This window comes from Carcharodon carcharias, chromosome 18, assembly GCF_017639515.1.
Source record: "Carcharodon carcharias isolate sCarCar2 chromosome 18, sCarCar2.pri, whole genome shotgun sequence".
NCBI classification, from domain to species: domain Eukaryota; kingdom Metazoa; phylum Chordata; class Chondrichthyes; order Lamniformes; family Lamnidae; genus Carcharodon; species Carcharodon carcharias.
This window is the reverse complement of record NC_054484.1, coordinates 36,709,831-36,732,286: the sequence shown is the minus strand read 5'-3', so window position 1 is coordinate 36,732,286 and position 22,456 is coordinate 36,709,831. Positions and strand designations below refer to the sequence as shown.

The 22,456-nt window shown below is 41.2% G+C and overlaps 1 protein-coding gene across 2 annotated transcripts in view; it reads right to left on the bottom strand.

Annotated features, from left to right (window-relative positions):
* Window positions 1-22,405, bottom strand: part of cep97 (centrosomal protein 97) — an 80,970-nt gene extending 58,565 nt beyond the window's left edge. For both annotated transcript variants that reach the window (XM_041210572.1, XM_041210573.1), the window contains exons 1-3: window positions 22,232-22,405; window positions 16,674-16,816; window positions 7,260-7,418 (exon numbers count right to left, since the gene is read on the bottom strand). In XM_041210572.1, the coding sequence (XP_041066506.1) occupies window positions 7,260-7,418; window positions 16,674-16,816; window positions 22,232-22,367 (438 nt within the window). In that variant the 5' untranslated portion in view covers window positions 22,368-22,405. The remainder of the gene's footprint in view (window positions 1-7,259; window positions 7,419-16,673; window positions 16,817-22,231) is intronic.
* Between the last annotated feature and the right edge of the window lie 51 nt (window positions 22,406-22,456).

The following is a 22,456-nucleotide window of genomic DNA, read 5'->3' as shown; positions in this document are numbered from 1 at the left end:
TACCACTCAACAGTATAAAGAAAATTTGAGAGATCTTGGAATTCAGATGGACAATTGGAAATGAATACAGCTTTAAGAGATTGCGTAAACACACATCACACTCTGAAAGCACAGCACCTGCCAAGGGACTGGAAGTATCGGAATGACCTAAAACAAAAATTGAGTGCAGATTTTTTAAAGGCAGATCAAGTGTGTGTAATGCCCTTTCTAACCCTATATACAAAAATACGACCTCCTATGCTATATAATGTGGCAAATCAGATATAAAACACATGGAGAGATATAATTCATTGCGTTATTGAGAAAAAGAATGCTATGGCAAAGAAACGGTAAACATCGGAAATAAAAGGTATTAATGGCTTTATGAAAGGACCATTGTACCACAGTAAAATTGACTTACAAACTAATACACATCAACCATGGTCCAACAAATCCAAACCTACTAACTCTGTGAAAAGGTCACATGCAAAAGTTTATTCACTTTATTACTTGTGTAAATTACAAGGATGGGATTTAATTAAACAAAAATTTGATAAATTTGTGATCAAAGAGAACAGGAATGTTGGATTGGATACTGATACAGCAGACACAAAACTGCTTTACCAGTTTACTAATTAATTGAATATCAGTTAGCTACAGGCATATTAGCAAATGTAGATGAAATTCTACACTTTAAAAAATTATTTAACAAAAAGTGTACAAACCGTAATGCCATTGAAAATTCAATTAAAACAATATTGCAATTGGCAAAATGGAATGAAAATCAAGATTTCAACATTAAAAGTTTAAAAAATTATTTGGAATTTCAGAAAGAAACTCTGGTAGCCAGATTGGAACTTTCACTTCAAGAGCTAAGTTCATTATTAGAAATACAAAAAGTAGACAGTGGCTCGGATTTTTCCTATGGCGGGCATGCTGGGCGGGAGCAGAGCTAATCACTGCCCACAATCGGCTGTGCCCCACCATTTTACGAGGGCGGGCCAATTAAGGCCCGCCCAGCGTAATACGCATTCCGTAGCGCTCATCGCTACCTGTGCAGGCGGGGCAGGAAGGAGAGTTGGGGCCAGCGCTCCTTCACGCATGTGCGTTAAAGAGCACAGCAATCTCCCTGGTGCACGCAGCTGCCACAGGGAAATTGAATGGATATGAAAATAATTGAAGAGTCAGTTTAAAATTTTATTCAAACATGTCCCCTCGTGTGACTGTGTCAAATGAGTTGAGACACCTTTGTAAAGATGGGAAAATTTATTTATTTATTTTATAAAAGCTTCAGGGAACCTCATCCCGCCCTTGGAAGAGGTTTCCTGAAAAAACGTGAAGGCTGCTTGTGCTTTTCACCTGCCCACCAACCTTAAAGTTAGATGGCCAGTGTTCTTATGGACTTTAATTCATTTCTCAATGGCCATAATAGGCCCTTAACATTTCAGCGTGCGCCTCCAAACAAAATAGCACGATGATGCCGGGATGTACATCCCAATGTCGTCACGCGTCATTTTACGCATTGGCATGTCGAGCCCGCCCCCACACATCGACCAGAAGATTTTGCCCAGTGTGTTTACTCAGTTAAAATTGGGATTTGTTACACTTTCAATGGGAAAAGTGCTATGGGAATTAATACCCCAGGTTATCAAAAAAAAAGGTTAAATGCCACTAAACCATTAGGAAAATTACTAACTTCTGCCTTGATATATGAAGTAAAAAGACATCAAACCAACATGAAATTAGACATACAAACGTAGGTGTGTCCTTGTTTTAGCTTCACTTTAAAATTGTCATTCTGGACAGAAATTTATGACAATAAAGATGTGTACATGCACTCTTTTGAACCAATCTCTTTTGGCATAATCATACAACAAACAGGTTTAAAATCCTTGGTAACAATAAAAACACCATATAATTTATTAACTCAAAAAAGAGTACGTAAGAAAACAAGACAAAGTTACTGGAACATAGAAAGATGTAAGGAGAATTCAATTAAATACTGCAAAACACAATTACCATTAAAAATTTGTGAGATAAAGCCAAATCATGCAGGGTGTGATGTATTCATGAAACGAATAGATAACAGAATTTCAGAAAAATATTCAATAGGAAATGGAGCCTATATATTTATCACATCCGAGGAAGATAAATCTTGTCACATTCTTATCAGGACTTGGATATTGACTCCAAAACAAGATTTACAACGTGATTTGGTTAATTTTACAAACATTGAAATCACAACAGGGAGTACAACTGAGATTGTACAAAGATAGCTGCCTTAGTCAATCACTCAAGGGAAAGAGAAATTATTTTGATGAAGACAAATCAAAATATTAAAGCTCTTATAGAACAATCAAACAGATTGTTAACTGAAGCTAGAGTGGAGGAAGCTAATAAAATTCCACAACAGCTAGAAGATATTGGAGCAACTGTCTCACATCTTATGCCAGGATTTGGACAAGGAGTAGCTTCAATATTCTCGTGGATAGGCAACACTGCTACTGGAATCTTTACCTCAATTTTTAACTAAGGAAAATATCTTATGTCACTGATAATTGTTGCAGGAGTTGTGATTCTCATAAATTAAAATAGTTATTTTAAAAGTATTAAGTTTACAGATTTCTGACAGCAAGGATAAAATTTTTAGATATTTCTTCTAATAAGACTTGGCTTCTGAAGCGAACTTCTCACTATCAGAAAAGAATTTTCAATATCAAGATTGTGGTACCGTATATTATTCTTACTTTAAATTCAGAAGAAATCTTACAATTCAGAGCTTCCTACAATGCTGTGAGAAGGCTGATATAAGTATTCTCAAACAAAATTCTACCATGCATGAGCATGTAAGTCATATACATCATTTTGGCTCTTTTTTTTAAAATATAAAAGAAACATACCTGGCATCACCACTAGATATTCACAACAGGAACTTTTACATCAAGGAGCTCTAAATTCTATATATAAGCAGGGCTTATGCTCCACTGTTGGTGTAATCTTCCTTGCATTTCACCTACACTTCAAATTTGTTACGTCTTTTGGTTATTGGATATTGACTTTTGATGCCTTATGGTCATTTAATCTCATGGGGTGCAAGTTGCCTTGACTTTTATATTAGAAAATTATCCTGCAACCACTACCAGCTGATGCCAAACCATTTTGGTTGGGCTTATTTGTAGGATGGTCAGTGCCATTGGTCACAGGCATGGTTACTGTGACAAAACTATTTGCTTGCAGATGGGACAACACATCCCACAAATAGAACAAATTTAACTACATCTAATGATGCTTAAGCAATCGCTCTGACATTATTTATTGGAACATATCGTATTCCAATTATTTGAATTCCTATACAATTATTATATCGCTGTAAATACTGTTGGCAACATACTCATTTAGAACCAAAAGTAGCTATTACTCTAGCAGCTGCTATATCTTGGGCAGGGGGATTTATATTTCATGGCATTCACAAATGAAGGAACCTCATGCTTTAAATGGGTTCATTCTAATAACTCTGCTTCTTTTTGCTTACTTTTCAGCAACATTTATAGGGTCTTAAATCAGAACAGATGCTATGTCATGACAATTGTTTACCTTTAGTCTTAAGCGTTATTTGTTAGTTAGACAGAAAGAACTTACAAAGCCAGAAAGTATTTCACTACTGTACAGATTCAAGACTTTCATGACCAAATGTTCACACATCCTGCTGTGACGTTAACACACCTCACTAAGAGGGACAATACTAACTCAAAGATTTGAACTTGTTTCACACACACAGTAAATTTAAGGATCCTTTTGGACCATGCTGGGCACGTTACGGAAGTCATTCATTTCATGGGGAATCTAAAACGTTAAAATGTTCATTGCAAATTAGCATTAATAAGCAAACGTAATTGGAAATAGCAATTTGACATAAAGTTAGAAGTATGGCTTCAGTGTTTGGTTATAAGCCACAGAGCCAGCTAATACAGAAGACTTTGAGGTAGCTTACTGTTGGAAGCGTGCCATACAGCTGGGGTTTTTCTAGACAAAGTATACTCCTAAATGGCCTTAAATTTGATAAGAAATGTGTTTTCTTGAAGAAACAAAACATAATGAAGCTGGTTTTTAATTCAGCTGAACCTTCTCTTCAAAAAGGCTAGCAGACAAGTCAGCCATTTTTTATCTCAGCCAAACTGACTTTAAAATACACACTATTAGCAGAGGCAAGTCAGTCAGCATTCAGACATCTTAGAACACAAGGGGTTGAGTTCCTTTGTTGAATTCCCTCTCCCTGGGTTATGAGACAGAGATACTTCAAAATCTCATATAACCATTTTGGATGTGAGAGTATAAGTTTCTTGTAATGTTTGTTTAAGTATCTCTCAATAAGCTTTACTGATAAGGTGTAATCAAAACTGCATGAATTTAGACTAATTTGTAACATGTTATGATGAGCTTTAGTTATTACCTACAACCTTATGTATAAGCTGTAATCCATAATTGGCTTCAATAAAAGATAGATATCTTTGAAGCATATAAAGGTCTAGTCTGAAGTATCTTATCTTGGGAATCCACATAAAAATCTAACTAAGTCTTCTAGAATAATATGTTTAAGAGATAACACTGGAGAATTCTACAATAATTAATTCTGCTATAACATACCTCCATGTTTTGTCCTAAGATAACTCTGTTACCTTGGAGACTTCTTGCAGAAAGGACTTGTATTTGGAGGACCCAGTCTAAGACTATGTTCCTTTAATATTTAGAAATTTCTTTTAGTTGAGATTCTAAAACAACAATAAGTTCAAGGGAACCAGTTTACCTTGCTGGGAGGTAAAGGTAGTAGAACCATTAACACTTGAACATACATCACATAGGTGCATTTTCTGAATAGCAGAAACACTATTTCATAAAAATTTGGTTCATGAAAACTGAATGTCAAATCTTACAATGGCTGCTTATGTGCAGGGGTTTACTTCCCTATACTTCTAATTACCATCTGAAGATAGAAGATTACGTTCAGTCAAGTTTTGTTTCACAAAAAGAGTCAAGCTTTAGCTTTAAGTAGATGAGAAAATAATATCCCACCCTTTATTATAATAGCTTGAAATATGATGCAGGTCAAAGCAAAGGATGTTAGGTTTCAGAGCCTTTCTTGAACAATAGAAAATTTTAAAAGGAACATTCAAATTTTTAGCAGCCTCATGTTTGAAAAGGCCACCTGTTCCTGTTTTGATAAAACTTCAGGGCTGAAAATCAACAGCAGCTTGACAATTCAGGAGCTCTGATCAATGAATCACATTTTTTGAAAAGGGAGGTAAGCCCTCACTTAAATGGAGCATCAGTAAGAATATCTATGAATTGGTTTTGTTTATAATTCATAGCTGAGGAACCTGGAAACTAAACTTGCCTATTGCCAATTGGATTCACTCCACATGACATCAAGAAACAGCTCAAAGTACTGGATGCAGCAAAGGATATACACCCAGACAACATCCCAACAGCAGTGCTGAAGACTTATGCTGCAGAAGTAGCTGCATCCTTAACCAAGTTGTTCCAGAACAGCCACAACATTGCCATCTACCAGAATGTGGTTCTGCTATTTAGGAAGGGTTGTAGAGATAAGCCAGGGAAATATAGGCCAGTGAGTCACACATCAGTGGTAGGGAAACTATTGGAGAAAATTCTGAAGGAGAGAATCTATCTCCACTTGGAGAGGCAAGGTTTGATCAGGGATAGTCAGCATGGCTTTGTCAGAGGGAGCTCATGCCTAACAAATTTGATTGAATTTTTTGAGGAGGTGACCAGGTGTGTAGATGAGGGTAGTGCAGTTGATGTAGTTTATACGGATTTCAGCAAAGCCTTTGACAAGGTCCCACATGGGAGACGTGTAAAGAAGGCAAATGCACATGGGATACAGGGTAATTTGATAAGGTGGATTCAAAACTGGCTTAGTTGTAGGAGACAGAGGGTGATGACAGAAGGATGCTTTAGTGACTGGAAGCCAGTGTCCTGTGGCATACCACAGGGATCTGTGCTAGGTCCCCTATTATTTGTCATTTATATAAACGACATAGATGACTATGTGGGGGGTAGGATTAGTAAGTTTGCGGATGACACAAAGATTGGCCGGGTGGTTAACAGTGAGGGTGAGTGTCTTGGGCTACAGGAAGATAAAGACGGGATGGTCAAACGGGCAGATAAAATTTAACCCTGAAAAGTGTGAGGTGATACACTTTGGAAGGAGTAATTTGACAAGGAAGTATTCAATGAACGGCATGGCACTAGGAAGTTCTGAGGAACAAAGGGAGCTTGGCGTCCATAGATCTCTGAAGGCAGAGGGGCATGTTAGTGGGGTGGTGAAAAAGGCATATGGGGACACTTGCCTTTATCAAGCGAGGCATAGATCACAAAAGTAGGGAGCTCATGTTGGAGTTGTACAGAACGTTAGTGAGGCCACAGCTGGAGTACTGTGTGCAGTTCTGGTTGCCATATTACAGGAAGGATGTAATTTCACTGAAGGGGTTGCAGAGGAGATTCACCAGGATGTTGCCTGGGATGAAACATTTAAGTTATAAAGAGAAGTTGGATAGACTTGGGTTGCTCTCGTTGGAGCTCAGAAGACTGAGGGGCGACCTGATCGAGGTGTACAAGATTATGAGGGGCGTGGACAGGGCGGATAGAGAGCAGCTGTTCCCCTTAGTTGAAGGGTCAGTCACGACGGGATATAAGTTCAAGGTGAGGGGCAGGAGGTTTAGGGGGGATGTGAGGAAAAACTTTACCCAGAGGGCGGTGACGGTCTGCAATGTGCTGCCTGGGAGGATGGTGAAGGCGGGTTACCTCATCCTTTAAAAAAAGTACCTGGATGAGCACTTGGCACGTCATAACATTCAAGGCTATGGGCCAAGTGCTGGGAAATGGGATTAGGTAGGAAGATGTTTCTCATGTGTCAGTGCAGACTCGATGGGCCGAAGGGCCTCTTCTGCACTATGTGATTCTGTAATGGCTATTGGATAGGCTGGATGACAGTAGTTATTGTCTGTGCTTAATATAATTGTATACTGCAGATCTAATAATGAATTTTATGAAGTTACTATTGGAAGTCAAGTTAAACAAAGAAGATTGAGAAACTAAAGAAATTGTATGAAGTTAAATTACATGATCTACAAGTATTTATTTGGCATTCAAAGATAAATCCTCATAACTTATGACACTGCAAACATAAATACTCCAAAAGAAAATCATGTTATGATTGGTTGTTGGCAATTTAGAGACTTAATTAAGCAAACATACAATACCTTGATGTTGTTTCCAGCTAAATTGAGCCATTCTAAATGAACCAAGTCCTTCAGGCCTTCCACATTTCCAATGCTGTTGTTAGGCAAGTTTAAAACTTGCAAACTGATAAGCTTTGCTACACCTATCATCCGGACTAGGCGATTGTTGGCTACAGATAACTGCAAAAGGTACAAAAAAGAAATTAAATTAACCACATTATAATAAAATGAAATACATGCATGTTTTTTTCTTTACTGTATCATTTAGCTTCTGTTTTTAAATATTGCACTCAAATAGAAGTTGCAATTTCTTTAGAAAGCAATTTGTCTGCTCAGAGTCAGTTTCCCTAGGTGGCAGCCATAGTAAAGGACAATGCATTTTGATTTGCTAGCAAGTGGAACACTATTCATTAGTTTTTCATAAATTTGTATCTACTAGACAGTTAGCTTGGACTGTTTTTTATTATAATATTTGAACTATAACTCTGATAAGGATGGGCTGCTGATAATTACTGAAAATAACAGCTTCATTTGGGTAGCCCATTTACATGAAGAAAAATGCTTCACAGCACAGGATTTCAGAATGATTTTAAAAAAAAAAAGTAGAGAGGCAGACTGTTTTCAGGAGTGAATTCCACAGCTTAAGGCCTAGAAGACTGAAGACATAGCCATTGATGGTGGGGTGAGAGGTCAAAGTTGGAAGAACGCTGAGTTCTCAAAGAGTCGAATGACTAACGTAGGTTACGGAGATGGAGAGAGTGGGGAGGAACCATGAATGAATTTCACACAGGAGGTTTCGATGACTGGAAGCCAATGTAAATCAGTAGGATTTTGTGTGCGTTAAGATGCAGGCAACAGAGTTATGGATAAGCTAAAGTTTATGAAGGATGGAGTATGAAGGCGAGCCCCGAAATAATTTGAAGCTGAATGCGGAAATAATGATGGCAGGAATTAGGTTTTCGGCAGCGGATGGATTGAGACAACGATGGAGATGCAATGATCTTTTTAATGGAGAGGATATGGGAATACAAGCTCCTCTTGGGGTTAAAAGAGCACCAAGGTTGTAGTCAAAAAGGAATAAATCCAGACAGGCTACGTGGCATCAACTTAGGCACCAGAAATGGCAGGGGCACACCCTGCCTGAAAAGTTCTCCTTACTAATATCGGGAGGCTTGTGCCAAAATTGGGAGAACTGTGTCACAGGCAAGTAACACAACAGACTGACATAGTCAAACTCTCAGAATCGAACCTTACAGCCTATGTCCCAGACACCACCATCACTACCTTTGGATAGTTCCTTCCAACAGCAGGGCAGAACCAGCATGGCACTGAGGAATGCAGTTAGGAGGGAGTTGCCCTGGGAGTCCTTGACCCCATAAAGTCTCATGGCATCAGGTTAAATGTGGGCAAGGAAACCTCCTACTGATTGGCACTTACCACCTTCCGTCAGCTGATGAATCAGTACTCATCCATGTCGAACACCAATGGGAAGAAGCACAGAGGATGGCAAGGGCACAAAATGTACCCTGGGTGGGGTCTTCAATGTCCATCATCGAAACTGACTTGGTAGCACCTCTACTGACAGAGCTGGCCAAGTCTAAAAGGACATATCTGCCAGACCAGGCCTGCAGCAGGGGGCGAGGGAACAAACAGGAGGGGGAAAAACCTACTAGATCTTGTCCTTACTGATCTACCAGTCACACATGCTTCTGTCCATGACGATATAGGTAGGAGTGACCACCACAGAGCCCCCATCAAGACAAAATCCTGTCTTCACACTGAGCATAGTACCAGCATGCTAAATGGGATAGATTCAGAACCTATGTAGCAGCTCAAAACTGGGCATACACTGAGGTGGGATGTGCCATCAGCAGCAGCAGAACTGTATTGAACCACAGGCTGTAACCTCATGGTCTGGCATATCCCTCACTTTGCATTACAATAAGCCAAGGAATCAAATCTGGTTCAAAGAAGAGTGCAGGAGAACATGCCAAGAACAGCACAAGACATACATAAAAATGAGGTGTCAATTCAACTCAATTTCCATATGGAAATTCATTTCTGGTAACATTGTTCATTCGTTAAAAAAATTACATGTAAATGAATGACAACAAGAAAGAAAATTACCCTATCACGGGGATCTAATTTTTAATTAAATGTATTTAAAAACTATTGCAGAACATTAAAATAGTCATCCAGTCAGTAAGGCCCATCCTGAGTGCATATCTTCTTCCATACATCAAACTCCTGTTAAAAGCTCTTATAGGGAAGGGCACAACCAAGTTCAGAAACTGATTTGTCCTGCATCTGAGGGATTGTGGCCTTTTCCCAAAATGCAACAGACAGTAAGACTAAAACAAGGGGTGAACTTCTTGAAGAGCAGATTTCATCAAGCAAGATCTGCTCATCAAATACACTTCCTGTCTGCTTCAATAATCTCTGTATCCTTAAAGAGTCTGCTTTCCTAAGTGTCAGGCGAAACATCCAAAAAGGGTGTACAGTTGTATGGAAGAGTTTCATGGTTGTAGGATCTACTCCAAAAGATTTTAATTTTCTGAGGTAGTATAACAGGACGACATGCTAAGGTGCAAACTAAAGCTTAAGACAGTCGCCGCAGAGGTGCAATAGGGAAAGGTCGCTGTCTAAGACCTTTCAGCCGCAGTGCACCAAGGGGCTGGAAGCTGTATAGATCCCCTTGGGCTGTATGTCTCACATTGAAAGTGTACAGCAAATATTACATGTAACACAATTGTACTAAAACCCCTCTGAGTGCAACATGTAAAATGGAGAAAATTTGAATATTATTGCACTTTCTGTAATGGCCATTTTAAAATGTTTGTAATGTTTCTTTTTACTGTGTTGAAGTACGTCAGAGTGCAACATGACCCACATGGAATTTTTAAAAATCATTCAAGGGGTGTGGGCTTTACTGGCTAGGCCAGCATTTATTGCCCATCCCTAATGCCCTTGAGGTGGCGGTGGTGAGCTGCCTTCTTGAACCGCTGCAGTCCATGTGGTTAAGCAGGGCGTTCCAGGATTTTGACCCAGCAACAGTGAAGGAATGGCGATATATTTCCAAGTCAGGATGGTGAGTGACTTGGAGGGGAAGTTCCAGGTGGTGATGTGCCCATCTATCTGCTGCCTTGACCTTCTAGATGGTAGTGGTCATGGGTTTGGAAGGTGCGAAGGAGCCTCGGTGAATTCCTGCATGCAACTTGTAGATGGTACACACTGCTGCTACTGTGCATTGGTGGTGGAGGGAGCGAATGTTTGTGGATGTGGTGCCAATGAAGCGGACTGCTTTGTCCTGGACAGTGTCAAGCTTCTTGACTGTTGTGGAAGCTGCACTCACACAGACAAATGAGGAGCATTCCATCACACTCCTCACTTGCGCCTTGTAGATAGTGGACAGACTTTGGGGAGTCAGGAGGTGAGTTACGCATCACAGGATTCCTAGCCTCTGACACACAGTCAAACTTGCAGCCACATTAGTTATATGGCTAATCCGATTCAGTTTCTGGTCAATGGTAACCCCCAGGACATTGATAGTGGGTGATTCAGTGATGATAATGCCATTGAATGTCATGGGGCGATGTTTAGATTCTCTCTTGTTGGAGATGGTCATTGCCTGACACTTGTGTGGTACGAATGTTACTTGCCACTTGTCAGCCCAAACCTGGATATTGTCCAGGTCTTGCTGCATTTGGACATAGGCTGCTTCAGTATCTGAGGAGTTGCGAATGGTGAACATTGTGCAATCATCAGCAAACATCCCTACTTCTGACCTTATGATGGAAGAAAGGTCATTAATGAGGCAGCTGAAGATGGTTGGGCCGTGGGCACTACCCTGGGGAACTCCTACAGTGATTTCCTGGAGCTGAGATGACTGACCTCCAACAACCACAACTTTGTGCTAGGTATGACTCCAACCAGTGGAAAGCTTTCCCCCCCACTGATTTCCATTGACTTCAATTTTGCCAGGGCTCCTTGTCAAATGCTGCCTTGATGCCAAGGCAGTAACCCTCACCTCACGTCTTGAATTCAGCTCTTTTGTCCATGTTTGGGCCAAAGCTGTAATGAAGTCAGGAGCCAAGTGGCCCGGGCTGAACCCAAACTGCGCATCAGTGAGCAGGTTATTGCTGAGTAAGTGCCGCTTAATAGCACTGTTGATGACCCCTGCTATTACTTTACTGATGATCAAGAGTAGACTGATGGGGCAGTAATTTGCTGGATTGGATTTGTCCTGCTTTTTGTTAACAGTTCACACCTGGGCAATTTTCCACATTGTCAGGTAGATGCCAGAGTTGTAGCTATACTGGAACAGTTTGGCTAGGGGTGAGATGAGTTCTGAACCACAAGTCCTTCAGTACTATTGCCAGGGTGTTGTCAGAGCCCATAGCCTTTGTAGTATCCAGTGCCTTCAGCCATTTTTTGATATCATGTAGACTGAATTAGATTGTCTGAAGACTGGCATCTGTGATGCTGGGCATCTTAGGAGGAGGCCAAGATGGATCCTTCACTTGGCAGTTCTAGCTGAAGACGGTTGCAATGCTTCAGCCTCGTCTTTCACACTGGTGGGGAGAGCCCAGCACATTGAGAATGGGGATATTTGTGGAGCTTTAGTCTCCCATTAATTGTCCGCTACCATTCACGACTGGATGTGGCAAGAATGCAGATCTTTCATCTGATGTGATGGTGTAGGATCGCTTAGTTCTGTCAACGCATGCTGCTTTTGCTGTTTGGCATGCAAGTAGTCTTGTGCTGCAGCTTCACCAGGTGATCCCACAGGGTGGCGCTACACTACGGCGACCACGTTTTAGTTTTTTAGCTTTTCGTAATTTTTGAAGTTTTATTTTTCTAAGTTGTTTTCTCTTTCCTGCTTTTTGGGGAATTTTTTTTTATTTGAAGAAGCACTGTGGTTTTTAGGTGGCAGAGCTGAATGAGCTGCTGAGGTCAGTGTAAGGGTGGGCAGAGTGACACTAGGGTTGGGTGAGGGCCGGCAGGGGGCGTGCAGGGCTTTACTGGGGCCGGGGGGAATGCACGGCTTTACTGGGACTAGGAGACCAAGGTGACACCTGGGCCCAGGGGAGCAAGGCTTTACCGGGACTGAAAGGGAAGTGGGGCTTGACTGGGAATATGGGAAAGGGGGGCTTTATTGGGACCAAGGTTGGGGAGGAGTGTGCAGTGGGAGGAAAGAGAGAGTCTTTCCCAGGGCTGGGGTTAGGTGTGCAAGGCTAGGGGCTAGGGAAGGCAGTGGGGAAGCACAGCTGCTGAGGTTGAGTGACACCAGAGGGAAGCAAGGCTACCGATGATGGGAATGAGTGAATCTGCCCACCATTACGTCCGTCAGACTTTGCTTGAACTCGCAGGATCTGCAACATTACGAGTTACACCCATAATCTTGCCTGTATGGGTACCAATGAGTACAAGAATGGCCTCAATTCAGGTTGAGAGAGAAACAAGCAGGCCTGAGATGATGTGTGAAAAGGAGAGGGCAACATTTAATAACAAAGAACAACTTGATTGTGGAGCAGAGGCAACCTCAATTCAGGTGGAGGGTGAAATGAGGAGGTGTGAGACAGCGAGTGAAAAGGAGAGGGCAACATTCAGCACTTCCGGATATTACTCTTAGTAATGTAAGGTCAGTAAGAAATAAGGTTGATGAGATTCAGACCTACACAAGATTTCTGTCAGAATTCAGGGAGTTGAGTGTGCTCATTCACTTAAACCAAGTTAACTTCAGGCATTTGAGACAATGCAATTGATATTAATCTACTACGCCAGGATAGATCTGCCACTGCCATAAATAAATCCCAAGGGGTATATGTACGTATGTATGTGAATAAACGTTAGTGCTGAAATTTTCAGGTTTAGGTGCTTTCCTAACATCGAATTGCCTCGGATGCTTAAAATGCGATGTCTCAATCGCTCATCTCCTTCACATGCAAAGATTAGATACAGATGAAGTTAAACTGGTAATTATAAAAATGGAATTTACAACTCAACTGGTTTGAAAATAATGAATTCAAGGTTAATGTGGTTCTCAGCAGGCTTCAATTTGTGAAATATAAGGACTTTGTGTTACTATCAACAAATGGAAGGTAGGGAAGCAATTCAAGCGACTGAATCTACGATAAGTATGCAGACCAGACCAGGACAGCAGAAAAATTCTTAAGCAATGTGCTCATCAATTGGCAATTCCTGTGTCTCTGGTATTTCAAAAATCATTTGACATGTATACTGTTGCATGTTGTCAGAAATCAGCCATCATTGTTCCAGCTGCTAAGAAGTTGCAACCAGTTAAGCTGGACTAGTAATCCAGAGACCCAGGTTAATGCTCTGGGGACCCGAGTTCGAATCCCACCATGGCAGATGGTGGAATTTGAATTCTATAAAATCTGGAATTAAAAGTCCAATGATGACCATTAAACCATTATTGATTGTTGTAAAAACCCAGCTGGTTCACTAATGTCCTTTAAGGAAAGAAATCTGCCATCCTTAACTGGTCTGGCCTACTTGTGACTCCAAACCCACAGCAACATGGTTGACTCTTAAATGCCCTCTGAAATGGCCTACCAAGACACTCAGTTGTATCAAACCACGACAAAATCTCAAAAAAAGGAACGAAACCAGATGGACCGCCCAGCATCGACCTAAGCACCGGAAACGACAACACAAACTCAGTCCAGTTGACGCTGCAAAGTCCTCCTTACTAACATCTGGGTGCTAGTGCCAAAATTGGGAAAGCCTAACATAGTCATCCTCAGGGACTCATATCTTACAGATAATGTCCCAGACACCACTATCACCATCCCTGGGTATGTCCTGTGGTGGCGGCACAGTGGTATACAGTCAAGAGCAAGTTGCCCTGGGAGTTGTCAACATCATCTCCAGACCCCATGAAGTGTCATGGCATCAGGTTCAACATGGGCAAGGAAATCTCCTGCTGATTACCACGTACTGTCCTCCCTCTGCTGATGAATCGGTGCTCCTCCATGTTGAACATCACTTGGAGGAAGCACTGAGGGTGACAAGGACACAGAATGCACAATGTCCATCACCAAGAGTAACTCAGGAGCACCACTACTGACTGAGCCCTAAAGGACATAGCTGCTAGACTGGGTCTGCGGCAGGTGGTGAGGGAACCAACAAGAGGGAAAAACTCCCTCGACCTCATCTTCACCAACCTGCCTGCCGCAGATGTGTCTGTCCACGACAGGATCGGTAGGAATGACCACGACACAGTCGTTGTGGAGACAAAGTCCCACCTTCACATTGAGGATATCCTCCATCGTGTTGTGTGGCACTACCACCATGCTAAATGGGATAGATTTCGAACAACTCAAGACTGGGCATCTACGAGGCGCTCTGGGCCATCAGTAGCAGTAAAATTGTACTCAAACACAATCTGTAACCTTGTGGCCCGTCATATCCCCCACTCTACCATTACCATCAATCCAGTGGATCAACCCTGGTTCAATGAAGAGTACAGGAGGGCATGCCAGGAGCAACACAATGCATACCTAAAAATGAGATGTCAACCTGGTGAAGCTATAAAACAGGATTACTTGCATGCCAAACAGCATAATCAGCAAGTGATAGACAGGGCTAGGTGATCCACAGCCAACTGATCAGATCTAAGCTCTGCAGTCCTGCCACATCGAGTTGTGAATGGTGGTGAACAATTAAACGACTCTCGGGGGGAGGAGGCGGCTCCACAAATATCCCCATCCTCAATGATGAGGGAGCCCAGCACATCAGTGCAAAAGATAAGGCTGAAGCATTTGCTACAATCTTCAGCCAGAAGTGCCGAGTGGATGATCCATCCCGGCCTCCTCTGGAGGTCCTCATCATCATCTTCAGCCAATTCAATTCACTCCACATGATATCAAGAAACGGGTGAAGGCACTGGATACTGCAAAGGCTATAGGCTTTGACAATATTCCAGCAATAGTACAGAAGACTGTGCTCCAGAGCTTGCTGTGGCCCTAGCCAAGCTGTTCCAGTACAGCTACAACACTGGCATCTACCCGGTTATGTGGAAAATTGCCCAGATACACAAAAAGAAAGCAGAACAAATCCAACCCAGTCAATTATCGCCCCATCAGTCTACTCTCGATCATCAGTAATTAATGGAAAGGGTCATCAACAGTGCTATCAAGCTGTTCACTGACACCCAGTTTGGATTCCGCTCAGCTCCTGACTTCACTACAGCTTTGGTTCAAACATGGATAAAAGAGCTGAACTCTCGAGGTGAGGTGAGAATGACTGCCCTTGACATCAAGGCTGCATTTGATCGAGTGTGGCATCAAGGAGCCCTAGCAAAACTGGAGCCAATGGCCAATCATCTCACTACCAGGATATCACTGCAGGAGCTCCTCGGAGCAGTGATCTAGGCCCAGCCATCTTTACAATGATCATCCCTCTATCAAAGTTAGAAGTTTGGATGCTCGCTGATGATTGCACAAGGACCTATTCTTTGCAAACTTATAGGAATGTATTCAAGCCTTGTGCCTTTTTTGAATTAACCAGAGACTTGGTGAGCTTATGTTTCACTGTTGCTTTCTCCATGACAAAGCCTCGGCCACAGTCAACTTGTTAACCAAGCTGCATACCTTTTCTCCTGTAGTAAAAGCTGTTGTGATCATTTGAAATTTGGCATTCTTGCATTTGTCCTGATGAGTGCAAGATGAAAAGCTTCACAACACGTCTGTCATTTTAGCAAAATTCAAGTTCTGTACTACCAAGCGACCATTTTGCTTATAATGCTACTTCCGTAAATTTTACTCCATTAAACTCCATAATGTAACCCAGCATTTGGCAGCATTTTCAACATATGTGTAAAAGGGAAGAAAGTGGAAAAGTACAGTGGGATTAAAAAAGAGAAAATGACATAAGCATTAGTCAATTTAGGATACGTACACACTCTACCAAGATATATTTCTGCTCATGCTTTTTGCAGCTAGCTATTACCATCATACCTCGACTCCCATCTTAACAGAATATAGAAAGACCAACTAAAGCAAGATCTTGACCTGGAACAAGTGCAAGAAAGAATTCTGGATTACATTTTTGAAGGAAAATGAATATCAAAAAGGTTTTGCAAAAACTGCTCTTCTGCTGCAGCTGCCTGATCATATAAAGCAACTTGCAGGTAACTTTATCAGGAAACTTGAAATTGTGCAGCTACTTCCTCAATTGGGTCTACTGCCTAGGATATCCCTATTCAGCAAATGTTAATTTTAAAACGAACAAAATACAAAAATGGCATACAGTAGTTTGCAATGCAGCTCACATAGCAAATTACTTCCCGGTCATCTACAGCAGTGACTGTGAAGCAGAGGATATTCTAAGAATTTAGCACCACTAAAATCCTCAAGCCCATGGTGTTGTCCTTTAAAATCTCGCATCAAGTATAAAAATTGTACCACCTACTTGTACTAAATCACTGCATTTCTCCACACTTTCCAATTTAGTCAGTTGGTTCTTGTCCAGAATCAAAGTAAAAGCATTTGTCACACACAGAGAAATTGTATCCAAATGCTGCAATCCCATCCCTGATAAATCAACTACTCGACCTGAAAAATAATGAAATTTAAATTAGCATGTTATTCAGGGTTTATGAATACATTCAATCCCTGCCATGTACTTCTTTCTTACCAGCATTTAAAAGCGAATATTCACATCATAAAAAATTGTAGGATATCCTGTTTATATTACAAAAGTGCAAACAAAGAATTGTACAAAAACATTCCATATTTGTGAGATGTGTTCTAAAATAGTGCCACATCCAAGATTTGTTTTTCCAAATTATTGTTAAAATACAAAAAGGTCAATAACATAACTGAACAACACATTTGTGCTCCATTGCATTCTGTTATCCAGAAAGAGTATTTGGATTAATTTCTATAACTCCCCAAGAGAATTACAAATTGGGGAGAGGAATCTGGACAGAACAGCAAGTCAGTCATTATGCAGAGTGAGCGCGCTTGTTGTGGAGGGATCCAGTTGGGGCTACTATATCACAACAGCACAGCAACGGAAAATATCAGGCCTGGAACAAGTCCAAGAAAGAATTCGGGATTACATTTTTGAAGTAAAATGAACATCAAATAGATTTTGCAAAAACTGCTCTTCTGCTGCAGCTGCTTGATCATATCAAAGAGAATTGCATGTAACTTTATCAGGAAACTTGAAAATGTGCAGCTACTTCCTCAAATGGGTCTACTGCCTAGGATATCCTCATTCAGCAAATGTTAATTTTAAAACGAACAAAATACAAAAATTGCACACAGTAGTTTGCAATGCAGTCCACATAGCAAATTACTTTCCATTCAAGCACAGCAGTGACTGTGAAGCAGAGGATATTCTAAGAATTTAGCACCATTAAAATCCTTCAAGCCTATGGCAGCAGGTGGAACTTGAATTCAAATAATAATCTGGAATTGAAATAGTGACCATGAAGTCATTGTCAATTGTCGTATCAAAATCCATCTGATTCACTAATGCCCTTTAGGGAAGGAAATCTGCCATCCTTACCTGGTCTGATCTACATGTGACTCCAGATCCACAGCAATGTGTTTGATTCTTAACTGCCCTCTGCAATGATGTGGCAAGCCACTCAGTTCAAGGGCAATTATGGGTAGGCAACAAATGCTGGCCTTGCCAGTGATACCCACATCCCATGAGCAAATAAAGAAAAAAAAGGATTACAGGCCAGCAATGGTCGGGGGGAGAGAAACCCATAGCAGCCATTCTCACCTGCTAATTTGAAATAGTGTAAAATAAGCCCAAAAAAACACATTTAAAAAGTCAATGGAATATATAAAGTATAAGGAGAGAAGGTTCTGAAGGTCTCTGGGGAGATTATGCCAATTTCAGGCAGGTGAAGGTGCAGAGCCACATGCTCCAGAACCGGTCCTAATGCCGCAGAAATTTAAAGCCCTCCCTCCTACTTCACTTCTCCAGCCACATGTTGAACTGCTTAGTCTTCCTATTCTTATGCTCACTGGTACATGGCACTGAGAGTAATCCTGAGATTACAGCTCTTGAGGTCCTGATTTTGAATTCCCTTCCTAGCTCCCTAAAATCTGCTCTCAGGACCTCATCCCTTTTCCTACCTATATCAGTGGTCCCAATATGAACCACAAATCTCTGGTTGTTCACCTTCCCACAGAAGAATGACCTGCAGCTGCTCTGTGATATCCTTGACCATTCCCTTGACCAGGGAGGCTACATACAATTCTGGAGTCACATCTATAGCTGTAGAAACACCTGTCTGCTCCCCTAACTATGGAATCCCCTGCCAATATAGCACTTGCACTCTTCTTCCTCCCCTCCTGTGCAGATGTGCCATCTGTGGTGCCACAAACTTGGCTCTTGCTACAGTCCTTTGAGGAACTCTCTCGCTCACCAGTATCCAAAATGGAAAAAAGGTTAGAAAGTGAGATAGCCTCAAGGGATTCCTACACCACCTGCCTATTTCTCTTATATAATCTGGCGGTCACCCATTCCCTCTCTGCCTGTGTACTTCTTAGCTGCGGTACTTCAAATATCCAACTGAAGTATCTATAAGTTCTGCACCTCACTGTAATTTCTTTGCAGATTTGTTTCTCTACATCCCTTCCACTAAATTCTACACTAATCAATGTTATTGTACATTTTTCATTTCTTACTTCTAGCCAGAGAGATTCCACCTTTGACCCCTCTCTCTCTCTAGGACTGTATTGCCATCTTTAATCAATACTGCCACTCCAACCCTTCCGTGTTCTTCTTCCCTGTCTCTCCTAAACACTTTGTATCCAGGAATATTTAACACCCAGTCCTGCCCTTCTTTGAGTCAGGTCTCTGTTATAGCAATAATATCATAATTCCATTTGTCAGTCTATGCCTGTAGTTCACCAATATTATTAACCACACTCTCTGCTTTCACGTTATGCACATTAGTCCTGATTTAGGCATTTTTACTTCATAAAGAGTACTTCAATTATCCAAATATAGACTGGAATAGGAATAGTGCAAAGGGACTAGAGGGACAAGAGTTCCTGGAATGTGTTCAAGATAACTTTCTGCAGCAGTATGTTTCCAGTGCAATGAGAGGGAAGGCACTGTTGGACCTGGTTCTGGGCAATGAGTTGGTCCAAGTGGATCAAATATCAGTGGAAGAGCATTTAGGGGACAGTGACCATTGTATCATAAGATTTACAATGGCCATGGAAAAGGGAAAGGAACAATCTAGAGCAGCAATAATTAATTGGGGAAAGCCAACTTTCATAGGATGAGAATGAATATGAGTCATGCGAGTTGGAATCAGATGTTGGCAGAAAAGATGATGGCTGAACAATAGGTTCCCTTCAAAGAAAAAGTATTGCAGACAATGTCAAGGTATATTCCCTTGAAGGAGAAAGGTAGGACAAATAAATGCAGAGCACTCTGGATGACGAGCAAGATAAAGGTGAAAATGAAATGGAAGAAGTGCACGTACGACAGATGTCAGGTAGAAAATACAATAGAGAATTTGGCTGGTTTTGAAGGACCAGAGGGGAAGTGAAAAAACTAATAAGGAAAGCAAGGAGAAAGCATGAAAAGAGACTGGCATCTAACATAAAAAGGGAATCCCAGGGTCTTCTAAAAACATAAATAATAAAAGGGTGGTAAAAGGAAGAGTAGGGCCGATTTGGAATAAAAAAAGGGGGTCTTGCATGCGGAGGCAGGAGAAATAGTGAGTTACTAAACAAGTACTTCGCATCTGTCTATACGAAGGAAGATGCTACCCAGGCTGAGGTGAAAGAAGGGAATTGGTTCACTATAAGAATTTACAATCTATAAGGGGGAGCTTTTAGAAAGACTATCTATACTTAAAGTTGATAAGGTGCCAGGATGAGATGCATCCAAGGGTTCTGAGGGAAGTGACAGTGGAAATTCCAGAGGCACTAGTGATAATCTTTCAGTCTTACTTAGACACAGGGGTGGTGCCAGAAGACTGGAGAATTGTAAATGTTACACCCTCATTCAAAAAGGGGTGCAAAGATAAAGCTGACAACTACAGACCAGTCAGTTTGACTTTAGTGGTAGGGAAACTTCTGGAAACTGTAGTTCAGGACAAAATCAATAGTCACTTAGACAAGTGCAGGATAATTAAGGAAAGCCAGCATGGATTCATCAAGGGAAAATCATGTTCAACTAACTTGGAGTTTTTTTGAGGTGGTAACAGAAGTTTGATTAGGGCAACACTGTTGATGTGGTGTGTATGGATTTTCAAAAGGCATTTGAAACAATGCCACACAAAAGACTTGAGAGCAAAATTCTAACTCATGGAATAAAAGGGCGAGTAGGCACTTGGATAAGAAATAGACTGAGTGACAGGAAACAAAGAGTAGTGGTTAATGGATCTTTTTCAAATTGGAGGAACGTTTGATGTGGGGTTCCCCAGGGGTCAGTTGCTCTTCCTGATATATAGTAATGATCTATGGTGTTCAGGGCATGATTTCAAAATTTGCAGATGATACAAAGATTGGAAATATTGTCAACTGTGATGGGGATAGTCTTGAACTTCAAAGGGACATAGACATGTTGGTGAATTGGGCACACAAGTGGCAAATGAAGTTCAATGCAGAGAAAGTGTGAGGTGATTCATTTTTGCAGGAAGAATATGGAGAGAGTATAAAATAAAGGGAGAAACTCTACAGGAAGTGCAGGAACAGAGGGACCTTGGTGTATATGTACATTGAAGATGGCAGGGCATGCTAAGGGAGCAGTTAATAAAGCATATGGTATCTTAGGCTTTATTAATAGAGGCATTGAGTACAAAAGTAAGGAGGTCATGTTGAACTTCTATAAGACACTAATTAGGCCTCATCTGGAGTACTGTGTCCAGTTCTGGGACCCATAGTTGAGGAAGGATGTGAAGGCATTGAAGAGAACACAGAGGAGATTCACAAGAATGATTCAAGGGATGAAGAACGGTAGCTATGAGGATAGATTGGAGAGGTTGGGACTGTTTTCCTTGGAGAAAAGAAGGTTGAGATGAGACTTGATAGAGATATTCAAGATCCTGAGGGAGTATGGAAAGGATAAACTGTTCCCATTCAAGGGAGCATCAAGAACTAGAGGGCATAGATTCAAAATAATTGGCAAAAGGAGTAATTGTGACGTGAGGGAAGATTTTTTCACCAAGAGGCTGGTTGAAGTCTGGAACGAACTTCCGGAGAGGATGGTGGATGCAGGTTCAATCGAAGTATTCAGAAAGGAATTGGATAGCTATCTGAAAAGAAAGAATGCAACGTTATGGGGAGTGGGACTAGGTAGAATGTTCTTTCAGAGAGCCAATGCAGACTCGATGGGCTGAATGGCTTCCTTCTGCACTGTAAAGATTCTAAGATTATATGAAGTGAATAGTACTGAAGCATTTAAAAGGTTAGATAAGTATATGAAGAAAATAGAGGGTTATTCGGACAATTAGATGAGGATGGACTGGAAAAGACTCGAGTGGAGCATACATAATACAGGCTGGATGGGCCAAATGATCTGTTTCCGTGCTGTATCTATGCTGTATTTCTGTATCCTAAGTAAGTTGTTGTTGGATACAAAGAAAACCAAGCCCTAATTTGAACACACACAAATTACAATTACTAGACTGCTACTTCTATAAAACAAGAAACAACCCGTAGGATAGCATAACATTAGGGGCAAGGGACGGGTTATGAAAGGGAGAGTATTTTGGAGAAGTATATTGTGCGCTTGTTGCTCTGGGAATTGTAGTTATAAAGCTTTGACCGTTCCCCTTAATCCTCACAGCAACACAGGAGCTACACAACTACAATCTCCAGACTGCAGTAGTAGCAGGAGGGCAGCAACCTCGGCCAGTGTCACCGTTATCCTGCCGCTATGTGTTTGAGGGAAAAGAAAACACAACAGCTACAACATGAAACAGCGGCGTATCAATGTAGCCAGACAATTAAAACATGACGCTTGATTCACAAATAAACACCTACTTTCGGCCGCTTTAACCGTCATGTCCGAAGCCTCCTCTTTCCCAGCCGCCATCACGCAGCAACTTCCCGCGTACTCAACGCCAAGCAACCGCTCCAAACGTTGATTGGCTGCTGTAATTGCTCGAACAAAATGCATCCTCCCTTTTCAGAATAAATCAATGTGTTTAATTATTATTTCATAAATCTGTCTGTTTTAATTTTCTAGCCGCAATTTGTTTTTTTTTA